The sequence below is a fragment of the Lampris incognitus genome, chromosome 10 (genome assembly GCF_029633865.1).
Source record: "Lampris incognitus isolate fLamInc1 chromosome 10, fLamInc1.hap2, whole genome shotgun sequence".
In the NCBI taxonomy this organism is placed as follows: domain Eukaryota; kingdom Metazoa; phylum Chordata; class Actinopteri; order Lampriformes; family Lampridae; genus Lampris; species Lampris incognitus.
Window position 1 is genome coordinate 45,619,134 of NC_079220.1, and position 14,670 is coordinate 45,633,803.

Sequence of the window (14,670 nt, forward strand, 5' to 3'; positions counted from 1 at the left end):
GATTTCAAAACAGCTCCTTGGCTTATCCTCACTTTCCCTGTCCCAGACTTTGATTGTCTTTTTCCCTCGTCATGTGTTTTGTGTACTTCGGTAATAAATGGATGACATACGTCTGCGGTGGTGTAGCGGTCTAAGCATCGGCTTTGTGTCGATGCAGTTGCCCAATGGGGACCGGGGTTCGCACCCCGGTCTCGTCAGATCTGACTATGGCCAGACTTGATGAAGCAGCAATAATTGGCAACGCTGTCTTCGGCAGGGGGGCGGAGTTGGCTTGTGTTCGTCACATGAATGCGTCTCTGTGTGTGTCAGAAAAAGCAGTGGTTCGGCCTGGAGTCGCCTTGTCACGAAAGTGGGGAGGCGTCTCCTTCGAGACTGCCGGCCGGAGAGATGCAGTTGGCGAATGCATGCAGTATGAGGGTGGGTGTTTGAACTAAAATAGGGATTGATTGGCCACTAAATTGGGAGAAAAAAGGGAAAAATCAGAAACAAATAATAAATTAAAAAAAGGATGACATTATGGTCTGATTTACCAATGGGAGGTCTTCATATTGCCTTATATGCATCCTCAATATTGCCATAACCTAAGTCAAGAATGTGTGACGAATGAGGTGGACAGTCAACATATTGCTATAAAGTTTGGAAATGTGCTGCTAAGGAGAGTGTGTTAAAATCCTCCAGAATAAACACGGGCCGATTAACTGATTGTGAGAGCATGCTATTCAAACAGTCTGATATGCGCTCAGCTGCTTCTTTATTATTGGGACCTGGAACATACAGCAAAATAATGGTGAGCTGCCCAAATTCATGGGGTAAAATAAAGAGTCTAAACAATTCCACCACCAGGATCTCATAGTCACTTGTGCATGTCTGTTCAAAGGCAGTGAAATATGTTGCCCACTTTTTGTCAACCAAAATACAAAGCCCACCTCCAATGGTTTTTCGTGATTCTACCATATCTCTATCTGCTGATTGTAGTATATTCATCAACGTCCAAGTTACAGTCCTGGTTTAACCATGTCTCAGTAAAACAGATAACATTACTGCATCGAAAATCCTCCTTGTGTTTGACACGAAGTATTATCTCATCCAGCTTATTTGTTAAGGGATCTCATGTTCAATAAAATGATTATCGAGAGAGGGCGATGGCTTCCCTGTCTCCTTAGTTGGTTTCTAATTCCTCCTCTGGAGCCTCACGTCTTTACTTTTTGTTTCTTCTTGAAGGAGAGCAAAAACTCCCGGGAATAGGTAAGAATGGGGAACTGGGTATTCCAAACTTCGCCGTTGTCAGCACTGCTGGCATTACTTCCAGGGATAGTTAATAAAACTGCCAGAGCGACACGAGCAGTGGGGCGGTTCATGGCATTTGAGAATAAAACAACTAGTAGAAGAGTACACTCAGTAGAGTGCAGATCTCTCTTGTATCTCCCCTTCTCCAGTGCTTGGACTTGGTGACAAACCGTCACTTTTTTCATCTACTGAGAGAAGGGAAAATATGGAGGCACTGCCTGTGTATCTCCCCTTTCCAGTGCTCGGACTTTGGCAAAAAAACAGCTGAGGAGTTAGCAGTCAATTGCAGTATAAAACAGGTTTTTCAAAGGTTTTGAATCACCGCAACCATGAGTGGTCCTTGATCATACAGTCATAACTGTGCACAAAAATTATTAGGCTGACAGGCCCAGAAGTATGCGAGATTAGCCGTGGACTAAGGGTTAGCTGCAGATTTAGGGGTTAGGCGTGGACTAGGGGTTGCACGAGTGCATAATTTTGCAACTCGAGTACTCCTTTCCTGAAAAACTCGAGTTCTCGAGAAGTCTGGGGGGGGGGGGTGCGGGAGGTGTCTTGCATCAATTAAAAGACTATGCAACTATAACTATGATGGGGTTAGAGAAAAGCATAAAATTAATGATATGACATGAAGATTACACTTGGTTTTATCTTGCGCAATAATGAAATATGGATACTGATGATATTTGAACATTATTGTTGCCAACATTCTACAGTAGTCCAAGATAGAAAGTTCAGTCAACAAAGTGGGTTTTCCATTAAGTGTTCTTATTGTGTTTAGATATAGCGGCTGTTTTCTTTCTTTTTTTTGTAAATTTGGTGTCTGCTGTCGCCATCCTTCCTCTTGTACCAAAGGTTCTAACTGGAAACCGAGTATGCACAAATTGGAAACTGAGTGCGTGTGTGATGAGCAGACAGATATACGTATGCACACATGGAGAGAGAAAAAAACCAGTGTCTTTCCTGCCATTATAAGACTTTTTTGTACACAGAGAGAGAGACACAGACAGAGAGAGTGAGACAGAGAGAGAGAGAGAGAGAGAGAGAGAGAGAGAGAGAGAGAGAGAGAGAGAGAGAGAGAGAGAGAGAGAGAGAGAGAGAGACCTTTAACCAAGCCTTTAATGGCCCAATTCTCCATTCACATCAAGATAACAACATTAACAGAAATACTCATATACACAGTGGAAAACACAACAAACGCCATACACAGTAAACACAGAAGGATGCACACCTTCCCCCAAGTTTTCAGAAATTGAGAAGCACTTGGTTTTCTACAGTGCACGGCACATCCCCACGCCCCAACATAGAAATACATCCTTCCAAGTATGAAATAGGTTTGAAAAACATGAACTCAATTTTCGAGAGAGAGAGCGAGAGAGAGAGAGAGAGAGGTGAAGGGAGGGGGGTGGAGGGAGAGAGAGGGAGGAGGAAGGGAAAGAGAAATAGGAAGAGAGAGAAAGAGAGAGAAGTGAAGGGAGGGGGATGGAGGGAGAGAGAGGTAGGAAGAAGGGAAAGAGAAAGGGGGGGGAGAGAGAGGTGAAGGGAGGGGGGTGGAGGGAGAGAGAGGTAGGAGGAAGGGAAAGAGAAAGGGGGAAAGAGAGAGAGAGGTGAAGGGAGGGGGTGGAGGGAGAGAGAGGGAGGAGGAAGGGAAAGAGAAAGGGGGAAAGAGAGAGAGAGAGATGAAGGGGGGGGGTGGAGGGAGAGAGAGGGAGGAGGAAGGGAAAGAGAAAGGGGGGAAGAGAGAGAGGTGAAGGGAGGGGTGGAGGGAGAGAGAGGGAGGAGGAAGGGAAAGAGAAAGGGGGAAAGAGAGAGAGAGAGAGGTGAAGGGAGGGGGTGGAGGGAGAGAGAGGGAGGGAGGAGGAAGGGAAAGAGAAAGGGGGAAAGAGAGAGAGAGATGAAGGGGGGTGGAGGGAGAGAGAGGAGGGAGGAAGGGAAAGAGAAATGGGGAGAGAGAGAGAGAGAGAGGTGAAGGGAGGGGGTGGAGGGAGAGAGAGGGAGAGAGAGAGAGAGAGAGTGAGTAGTAGAGGTGGTCAAGAGCGAGCTAGAGGCTAGAGAGTGAATTAAGAGATGGAGCAGCGGTAGTGAGAACAAATATTTTTCAAAGGTTTTGAATCACCGCAACCACAAGCGGTTCTTGTTCATAAAGTCATAACTGTGCACAAAAAATTATTAGGCTGATGGGTCCAGTAGCGTGCGAAATTAGCTGCAGACAGAAACACACACACGTGCATGACCAAATGCATAATCCCCTTCAGGCTACTGCCTGGCAGAGATAATAAAACAATATGACAATGGAACAGACTATAAAACAAACAGTAAAGCACACTAAAAACAATAAAACAGGAGCAGTGAGACACAGGGTCAGCAGCAGAGCTTCGCCCCCTGTAAGTGTGTGTTACCTGCGAACGTGGCCCAGGGACCTGTGTCTTCATGGAGGGTCCATCATAGTCAAACTCCATTTGGGTCTTGGTTGCTGCCTTGCTAACATACCTGCAGCCTGGAGAGGTGAGACAGAGAGAAAGTGTCAGTAAACACGAACACCTGCACACACACAGATATCCAGCATTTTACCCTAACACCCAGGTACTGCTATATTGACCCTAACGGTAGGGATGACAACGACAACAAGCTCAACTTTTATCCAGGGATAGGAGCATGTAATTTAAGGCTGTACTGTCCAACTGCTGCACCCATGTGAAATATTAATCTAGGACAGTTATTCTCTGAAGAAGCTTGACTTTCCAATTACCGACGACACCCTTGAGGCACTGACTCCTTTAGCTGGGCTGAAAGGCAGGAGAATACTATCAGAGCGAGTAGGATGTTCATCTGTGATGTAAGAGAGAATTAAACAACTTAATGTTTTGTCCCATCTCAGCATTGATTTGGCCTTTTATTGATGGGCTACTGCAAACTGCAGACTGCTTAGTGTACTGGTGAAGTTACTTTATGAAAAGCCATGTACACAAAAGCAGTATCAGCTGGCTGAGTGTCAGCTTTCCCACTGATGCTCCATGTTCATGATCTGAGACGGCAAACCCTCCATGCAAGGTATATGCAAATGCAATGTTAGACTGAAACAAAACATCACTTCTTTTCACCTTTTCTGTTGCACAATCATGGCTTCATATGATTTTGAAGGGGTGATTAATATTGTGTTTCATCTTACTGTGATAAACATGACTCCTGTATACTTACAGCATAATTAGGATTTTAGCCGACGACCTGCAGACATATAGGACTCGCTGCCTCTCTTACACTGTGGTACAGTAGTTGACTTGAACAGCTGAACCGCACTGGATGTTGAAAAAATGACCTCAAATTACCACTGCATCTCAAGATCTAAATTTTTTTGTAGGATGAGTCTGAACTCAAAGGTGAACGACACACTTTCTAAAGGTATTCTTTGACTTGGCTGCTGCTGACTCCATTTTACACCGCTTACTTGAGAAGGAGAACAGATCAGTATTGCCAGCTGTACCTTTTATCAACTGTTTATGTTGTATAGTCTTTCATATTTCTCCTTCCCTTCCTGGAACCAGTTAACTCAGCAACCATCCATCCATCCATTATCCAAACTGCTTGTCCTGCTATCAGGGTTGCAATGATGCTGGAGCCTATCCCAGCAGTCATTGAGCGGCAGGCAGGGAGACAGTCCATCACAGGGCCAACACACACACACACACACACACACACACACACACACACACACACACACACACACACACACATTCACACCTAGGGACAATTGTAGTACGGCCGATTCACCTGACCTACATGTCTTTGGACTGTGGGAGGAAACCGAAGCACCCGGAGGAAACCCACGCAGACACAGGCAGAACACACAAACTGCACACAGAGGATGACCCCCAAGGTTGGACTACCCCGGGGCTCCAACCCATGACCTTAGTGATGTGAGGCGGCTGTGCTAACCACTGCGCCACTGTGCCGCCCTTCAGCAACCATAATAAATCCTTAAAACTTGCTGCTGACCTCCTTGAGATACATTTTAAATTGCATACAACTTATCCGAGACCCAGGGCAGGGCATATACAAGCACAGGTGCTTGGCAGAAAAGTATTTTATTATTCGCAGACCTGATATGTCTACCTTGAATAGTAGAAACGAATTGGCCACCAGCTGTTTGTACCTTCAAGATATTTATTTTATTAAAAAAAAAAAACAACTGGATAATTGGATCAATTGTTTTATATTTGCTGAAAATGGCATAAAATTTTCGCAAATATCGCAAATCACAGTGAATCACAGTGAATAATCGGGCGAATCCGCAGAGCTAGGCAAAGGCACAATTCATGTGGTTATTTTCAAAATCCATCCATATATTAAGTGTGCCGATGATGTGCATTTATATTTCAAAAAGATATTTCACCGGTACACCAAATTTCAGTGACAAACTTGATCAACCTTATCATTCCTCCCGGGTTGCAGTGATAAACCCATTCGAAAAGCATTACTCACATCACCACGTACCACCAGTTTCAAATATTATTTCAAGAAGTTAAAATTGTTCTAGCGCCTTATTCTCTACCTACAGTAAATTTCCCTTTCCTTTTTCAAAGATGCTGAGGGAGAATCCAACAAGTAAACTGAGGTGAAGCTACCTGGTGCAGTGAGGCGGAGGTGGTTGTGCAGCAGGAGAGCCAGTTGGCGACTCAGCAGGGAGGGCATCATGACTCCAGGAGTGACGGAGAGACACAGAGAGAGGGATGTCACAAGACAGAGAGGCACCCACTAGTCCTTGAGGTCCACCTACACCGTGTCTCCTGGACAGAGAAAAGGGTGACATCAATTATGTATTAAAGTGTAGTCGAGAGGGGTTGGGTGGGAGGTGAGCGGGTCTGGTTTCTGGAAATATATAACTACACCGGATCCAATATTACCAAACCTTGTGCCATAATGAAACTAGACTGACCCAGTTTACCTGGGAGGAACATTAACGAAAGACAAAGGTGCTCTCTTGTCATTCTCTCCATTCACTGCAATATAGGCGATAGAATAGAATACATTTTATTTATCATTTGTACATACATACAATTAAATTGACTCTCCGCATTTAACCCATCCTATCTGTGTAGCTAGGAGCAGTGGGCAGCCACCATACAGTACCCGGGGACCAACTCGTTCTTCTTTCCGTTGCCTTGGTCAGGGACACAGACAGGAGTATCAACCCTAACATACATGTCTTTTTCCCCCCCTTTTTCTCCCCAATTGTACTTGGCCAATTAGCCATCTCGGTAGCTGCTCCACCTCCTCTGCTGGTACGGGGAGGGCCGCAGACTACCACATGCATTCTTCGATATATGGAGTTGCCAGTCGCTTCTTTTCACCTGACAGTGAGGAGTTTCACCAGGGGGATGTAGCGCGTGGGAGGATCACGCTATTCACCCCCCGAACAGGCGTCCCAACCGACCAGGGGAGGCACTAGTGCAGCGACCAGGACACATACCCACATCCGGCTTCCCACCCACAGACACAGCCAATTGTGTCTGTAGGGATGCCCGACCAAGCAGGAGGTAACACGGAGATTCGAACCGGCGATCTCTGTGTTGGTAGGCAATGGAATAGACCACTATGCTACCCGGACGCCCCCCCATACATGTCTATTTGATGGTGGGAGGAAACTGGAGTGCCCGGAGGAAACCCACACAGACACCAGGAGAACATGCAAACTTATAGTATATACACTTATTTACTCAATGCTCATCTGCAAACATACTTATGCAGACAGACACACAAAGCCAGAAAGAACTGATTTTATTCTGAATTATTTATCGAGCGTAAACGGTGCCAACAGCAACCCCGAAGTACCTATGAGGAGGTCAAAGTATGTGAAGGGGCTGACTGCATTAGTGTGTGTGTGTGTGTGGGGGGGGGGTGTCAGACAGCTGCAGCCATCATCTAGTAGTTATATGTCTGAACTTCTATAGTACACCGTGTCAGTGTACTGTGTGTGTATGTAAGATTATTAAACCATAAGTGTTAATTACACAATAGCTGCAGGCTTTAGCAACTCAGTCTCGCTCACTGAAGGCCATCACGCTTGTCAGCAATCAGATTAATATTGCTGTGGGAGTGTATGAGAGGGAGAGAGAGAGAGACAGAAGGATGTTTTGAGTGACATGAGAAGCAAAGTGTATCTGGGGTCACCAGCTAGAGCGTCATGCCGGGCAAGCGTGATGGTTATCTTGGACCGTTCGTTCATTGAGTCCATGCTTCAAGGATGCTAACTGCATTTGCATACAAGCATGAAGATAATTTCTGATTTATCAACTCTGAGGACCATGTTTGAAATATATTCAGTTTATATTAAAAAAGTGCATGTGTTAAGTTGCCACAGTAGTGGCATCCTGGTCAGAATTTGCGACTGAAGTCTTCCATTGGTCTGTGAATGTTCTCATTCATCCAGGTCATGGTTATCCGAGTTTCATCACCAGCCAGTCTGACTAGCTTGGTTTTAGTCAGAAAGGCACGAACTGATGAAGCCTCTTGGATGAGAGGCGAAACGTCTTCACGAATATATACCAAGTCCAGTTGCACTCAATTCAATTCCTTTGGAAAAGTCTTCCATTGCACTCGTACTTGTGATGATGTCAGAAAACAAATAAGCACACATCGTGGAGTAACACAAATAATAATAACATAATAACATTTTTTAATCATTTGTATTCTTCATAAACTACATCAACAAAAGAAGATGGATTTGCAAATTGCCAGACAAATCAGCATTGGCCTCCACCAGGCGTCTTCGAGGGTACCGGGATGTTACCCTTAAATTAGAATAGGCAACAGCAAAGGGTCTCAAGTTAAACTGAACGTGTTGTTGCATCTTGAACAACCTAGTCATAACTTACATAATCACTAAACATTCCCATTTTACCATAAAAGTGATCACATGGAGCTTTAAGCAATCATTCTTCATCCCCCCAACTTTGTTTTTGTGTTTCCTACTCATGCAACTCATTGCAGTCCATAAATGAACTTCAAGATTAAAGATACATTAGAGTGCTGGCTAAATGCCACTCACCTACACACAAAACGCACACACAAAAACGCGCACACACAAATGAGAATAACCCACCCCATCAAAAATGTGTCAATGCAGGCGCTGAAAGCACAAAAACATGTCTCTAATTTATTTTTACAATGTTAACACTGATATTCGAATATAGAAAGACATTAGTTCCTACATGGAGGAAATCATATAACAAGAAAAAATAAGTATAAAAATCAAAGAGAAAGTGTGAATGAGTAACATGGACATGGGAAGGCTGCTGAAGTGGTGAAAAAAAACTGATCTTCATCTCCCCTTGTCTTCTGTGTGGTTTCTGGGGTACTTATCCCCTCCACTTACGTAATACTGGCATTCCAGCCATGAGCCATCTCTGTTCACAAAGCCGAGAAGCCCACCACCACACACATGCGCACTTACACACAGAAACCACTACAACCGCAAGTGCATACGCCTTCGCCCCTCCGCAGCCTCATTGACTGGATAGAACTGGTTCTGAGTGTTACACAAGGCTGTCGCCATATGCCCCAAGAAGGGGAGGGGAGGTGGGGGAGTCTGAACTGGAGAAAACTGGAAAGAGAAGGAGAAAATATTGAACGAGCGGTGCTCAATGCAGCAGAGTTGAAAAATGGACTGAGCTCATATCCGCTCCTTGCAGATGTGAATTTACACATTACACAGACGGGGGGGGGGGGGGTGTCCAACAACACATTGTACTCTCATAATGTATTCTCTTATCCTGAAAACTTTCTTGACAAATGTTTGATCAAAAAGATTTATTCTAGTAGCATATATTGTGTATTGTATTGTGCAGTATGCATGATTCACTTTGGATATTACTGTTCACTGCAAATGTGCATGGTTTGATGCGATTATATGACTGACATATAGTATATTGTGGCGAGCCGGCGTGGAAGAAGGAGTCGAGAGGCAGGGATCTCTTCTTAATGGCAGCTCCCGTGCCCCATATACTGTGCAAGCCCAAACAAACAACACACCCCAACGTGAAAAGAACACTGAACACAAAAACATAAATCATAACAATTTTAACTCTAACACTAACAGTCCCATGAACCCTTGTGCTCCCCCAGCGCAGATCCGCCAGCAGTCACAGTGACTGCCTCCCCCGGTCGCTACATAGCCCCCACCTGGGGGGTCAGTCATCCTCGATGACCCCATCACCCAATACATAGTCCCTCAAATGTCCAGGGTGTCATTGCTGGCGAACAGGCCGCCTGGGGCTCACAGGAAACGCAGCTGGGGGAGAGGCACAATGATCGGCGCATGGGGTGCCACTGTCGCCCCCTCTTGCGAATGAGACAATACACCCACATTCCTTGTCCTCCCGCACGAAGGCCTGCCCAAGGCACAGTGTGTCAGAGGGTCTCTTCTGCTGCACTCCTGAGCCGGCCCGGGCCCAGAGGGTGCAGGAGTCACAGCAGTGGAAGAGCAGCTCCACGTCTCGTTAACAGCCAGGCCAGTAAAACCGCCCCATGAGGCAGTGGAGGGTCTTGGCGTTCCATAGTGCCTCGCTTCCACCGAGCCATGGACCATCTGGAAAACCTGGGGACGGAGCACACGGGGCAACAATAGCTGCAGGAGATCCCTCCCTCGTCCGGGAGCTTGCGAACTCTGGTACGCCAACCCGTTGTGGAGATTGAAGTTGACCCATTGAGAGTGATAGGCCTTTACCTCGGGCCCCAGCACTGATGCCTCTGTCCACTCGGGGCACCACCCCATCTCCAGCCAGCCCCTCATCAGTTCCAGGGCTACCTCTGCCTCCTGCTGCTGCCTCAGTTGCTGTGTGGTCAATGGGAACCACCTCTCCTTGTTGTTGACAGTCTGGACGGCCACCACTGTTGGCATCATCTAGCCCCATTCCTCTTACTGCTGGCAGTAGTGGCACTCCAAAGCCGCACTGGGGCTCTGTGCCTGCTGAGCGGCAGCTGCTTGGCGACTGGCTCACCGGTCCCTGAGCCCGCTCCTCCCTCAGCTGGACTGGAGTGCTATGGTCTTTGTGCCGAGGGTAATGGTTGCCTCTGACATGTTAACACGGGCTCCCCAGCGTGTCAGCAGGTCCAGACCGATATGATGCACGGGTATTGGATGGTGGTGAGCCAGAACTCGTTTGTCAGCTTCTGGTCTCAAGTCCGGACTTGCAGTGACTTCTTCCCTCTCATGTCAGCCTTTTCTCCTGTCACCGTCATCAGCTGTTAGTTGGTGAACCATGCCCCCCCCCCCCCGAGAGTGGGCTGGTGGTGCCCGGGAGGATGCCATGTCACACCAAGGAAATGGTAGACCCAGGGCTCAACAGGATCGGCTGTTGAGTTGGCAGTCCAGATACAGTATTTTGGTATGATCTAGGCGGCCAACCAGCATGCATTGGCCTTGAAGGGGGGCTGGAGACTGGAATGGCAGTCCCCTCACTAGGCCACACCGCCGTCGTTTCCTCACCAGCCGGGCGACTCTGGTTTTTGGCGCCAGTGTGGGGCAGTTGTGGGCTATGTGACCAGGCTCTTCACACTGCTAACAGCGGTCAGTTGGCCGGGTGGACGTTACCTGAATGTTGGAGACCATCGCCAAGACTACTGTGGTGGAAGCCGAACTTGGTAGACCTCTTCTACCTCTTCCTCATAATCAGCCAACCTGATATGCGGTTGGAGAGCGGGGGCCTTCTGCTGGATAAGCTGCATGGAGAGTACCACCTTGGCCTGTCCAGCTTCGCAGAGAGCCTCGCTGAGGGATTGGGGCATGGCGAGGCAGACATGCTGGCACAACTGCTCCGGAATGAGCCCCTGCAGGAAAGCGTGGAGGGCCAGCTCCTCTTGGGCGGCTGTGTTGAACTGTGGGTAACCATGTCAGGCGTGCAGCTGCACATCTGCAGCAAAGGTGCCCAGGCTCTCTCTTGCTTGGTGGCGGCGGCAGCAGCTGGCTAGCTGCTCTCTGCTCTGGTCAGTGAAGGGTTGCTGCCTGAGTCACCTCTACAGTGCCATGGTCAGGGCCTGGAGATCCCGCTGTTCCTCTGGGGCTAGGTCAAGGAGTACCTGCAAAGCCTTTACCTCCAACACCAGAGCCAGGTGGATGGCAGCTTCTTCATTGCGTCATCCGCTGTACCATACTGCCAGTTGGACTTGCGAGAGATATGGCTCTAGCTGTGTCATCCCGTTGTACTTGGGCAGCTTGGCTGGTGTTCTATGTGCAGCAGCCCTCCCAGTCGCTAGCAGGTGGTGGGCAGCAGGTGTTCCGCTGTACTGACCCTCCTGGCTTTTGGGGGGCTACGGAGCTGTGGTGCACTGGAGCCATCAGGGTGGTCTGGAAAACTTCCATCTCTGGCGGGCTACGTCTTTTGCCATGCCAGGTTTTCCAAGTGCCAATAGGTCAGCTCTATGTCCCGCTCCAGTCTCTGGATCTCCCTCTCCATTATTTAGCCCAATCCCACTTCTGACACAAATGTGGTGATCCAGCGTGGAAGAAGGAGTCGAGAGGCAGGGATCTCTTTTTAATGGCAGTTCCCAAGTCCCATACACCGCACGACCCCGGGAGTGCTCTTTTATTTACACAACGACCAGAACTACATTTAACAATAATCCCCCCGATGTCCCAAATGGAGACATTAGTCTAAGTCACAGTCCTACAGTCAGTCAGTCAGTAAATGATCTTCTACTTAGTCCAAGTTGAACCCCAAGCAAACAACATACCCCAACATGAAAAGAAGATTGAAAACATAAAAATACAACATAAATCATAAAAATTTTTAACACCAACAGTCCCATGAGCCCTTGCGCTCCCCCAGCGCAGATCCGCTGACGGTCAGAGCAACTGCCTGCCCGGTCACGACAATATTATTTATTTTATTTTATATTACCATTTCCTCCATTTTGCCTTCCGTGCCTGGCTGGCTGCCTTGTTTCTATTGGCCATGTGGGTATTTGTCACAGGCAGCGCACTGACCTCATCAAGCGTCGTGCTGCGCTTTGGTCGACGCAACAAAAAGCCGCCATGGCGCGGCGCAAGCCATTGGAAATAATGGGTTTCAGAGCGCCTCCACTTTCTCACAGCAGTAGGCTTTATTTGTTCACGGTCCTCATCCCCTCATGGAGAATATTAGGCTGGATTCAGACAGAATCTGGCAATGCGTCAAAAATGCAAGTCCTCCCATTCATTTTGAATGAGGGCAGTGCGTTTGCCCCAAGAGGTTCCGCAAAAAAACGCAGCAGTAAGAAAGTTGAGCCAGCTTCAACTTTTGCCACAATGCAACCTGACGCCACGCTGTGGTGGCCAATCCCTTAAGCCGGCAATCAGACCAAAGACGCCCATGTGGGGCATGATTGCTGCAATAGCCAATTACGGCGATTATTGATCGCGATGGGTCCCGTATTGACACGCCCACATCACCGTACACCACTGCAGCAAGGTGCCGCATTGCCTGATTCTGTCTGAACCCAGACAGTGCCATTGAGGCACATTGAGGTTCTATGATTCGCCATTACGAACAAGTAATGAATGTCATGAATTCACAACGCTTTTAAAATTCAACTGGCACTAGAACATGGAACAATTTTTTTGTTCTCACTTATCATTTATATTAGTGTACACAATAAATTATTGCCTTCTAAGCTAATATCTAATTATAACCCAGCCACTGAGGATGTACAAGCCAGTGCATTCTTAGTGCTGGTCCCAAGCCCAGATAAATGGGGAGGGTTGCCTCAGGAAGGGCATCCGGGATAAAATCTTTGCCAAATCAAATATGCGGATCATAAATAAGATTGTCGAGGCCAGGGTTACCAACAACCACCACCGGTACTGTTAACCAGTAGGGTGCCGGTGGAAACTATGCTACTGTTGCGCGAAGGAGAAGGAGAGGGGAAAGGCATGTCTAGAGGCAGCAAGAGAGGAGGAAGGGTAGGAGTGTGGAGGTGAGAGTCAGAACTTTGAATGTTGGCACTATGACTGGTAAAGGGAGAGAGCTAGCTGATAAGATGGAAAGAAGAAAGGTAGGCATACTGTGTGTGCAAGAGACCAGGTGGAAGGGGAGTGAGGCCAGGAGTATCGGAGGTGGGTTCAAACTATTCTACCGTGGTGCGAATGGGAGGAGAAATGGGGTAGAGCTAATTCTGGAGGAATAATATGTCAAGAGTGTGCTGGAGGTGAAGAGAGTGTCAGACAGAGTGATGAGTATGACGCTGGAAATCGAAGGTGTATTGCTGAATGTTATCAGCGCATATGCCTCACAAGTTGGGAGTGAGATTGAAGAGAAAGAAGAATTCTGGAGTGAGTTGGATGACGTGGTGGAGAGGGTACCCAAGGAGGAGAGAGTGGTGATTGGAGCGGACTTCAGTGGACGTGTTGGTGAAGGGAACAGAGGTGATGACGAGGTGATGGGTAGGTATGGTGTCAAGGAGAGAAATGTGGAAGGACAGATGGTGGTGAATTTTGCGAAAAGGATGGAAATGGCTGTGGTGAATACATATTTCAACAAGAGGGAGGAACACAGGGTAACATACAAGAGTGGAGGAAAGTGCACACCGGTGGACTATATCTTATGTAGAAGGCGTGATCTAAAAGGGATTGGAGACTGCAAGGTGGTGACAGGGGAGAACGTAGCTAGGCAGCATCGGATGGTGCTCTGTAGGATGACTTTGGAGACCAAGAAGAGGACGCTAGTGAAGGCAGAGCAGAAGATCAAATGGTGGAAGTTGAAGAAGGAAGACTGTTGTGTGGAGTTCAGGCAGGAGTTAAGACAGGCACTGGGTGTTAGTGAAGAGTTGCCGGATGGCTGGGCAACCACTGCAGAAATAGTGAAGGAGACAGCTAGGAAGGTACCTGGTGTGTCATCAGGACAGAGTAAGGAAGACAAGGAGACTCGGTGGTGGAATGAGGAAGTACAGCAAATTATACAGAGGAAAAGGTTGGCAAAGAAGAAGTGGGATAGTCAGAGAGATGAAGAAAGTAGACAGGAGTACAAGGAGACACAATGTAAAGCGAAGAGAGAGGTGGCAAAGGAAAAGGCGTACGGTGAGTTGTATGACAGGTTAGACACTAAGGAAGGAGAAAATGACTTGTTCCGATTGGCTAGACAGAGGGACCGAGCTGTGAAGGATGTGCAGCAAGTTAGGGCGATCAAAGACAGAGATGGAAATGTGCTGACAAGTGAGGAGAGTGTGCTGAGAAGGTGGAAGGAGTACTTTGAGGGGCTGATGAATGAAGAAAATGAGAGAGAGAGAAGGTTGGATGATGTAGGGATAGTGAATCAGGAAGTGCAGTGGATTAGCAAGGAGGAAGTGACGGCAGCTATGAAGAGGATGAAGAGTGGAAAGGCAGTTAGTCCTGATGACATACCTGTGGATGCATGG

The 14,670-nt window shown here is 47.5% G+C and overlaps 1 protein-coding gene across 1 annotated transcript in view; it reads right to left on the minus strand.

Annotated features, from left to right (window-relative positions):
* Window positions 1-14,670, minus strand: part of abat (4-aminobutyrate aminotransferase) — a 74,158-nt gene that overhangs the window by 28,146 nt on the left and 31,342 nt on the right. Inside the window, exons 2-3 of the mRNA XM_056288423.1 lie at window positions 5,907-6,068; window positions 3,684-3,781 (exon numbers count right to left, since the gene is read on the minus strand). Coding sequence (XP_056144398.1) covers window positions 3,684-3,781; window positions 5,907-5,976 — 168 coding nt within the window. The 5' untranslated portion in view covers window positions 5,977-6,068. The remainder of the gene's footprint in view (window positions 1-3,683; window positions 3,782-5,906; window positions 6,069-14,670) is intronic.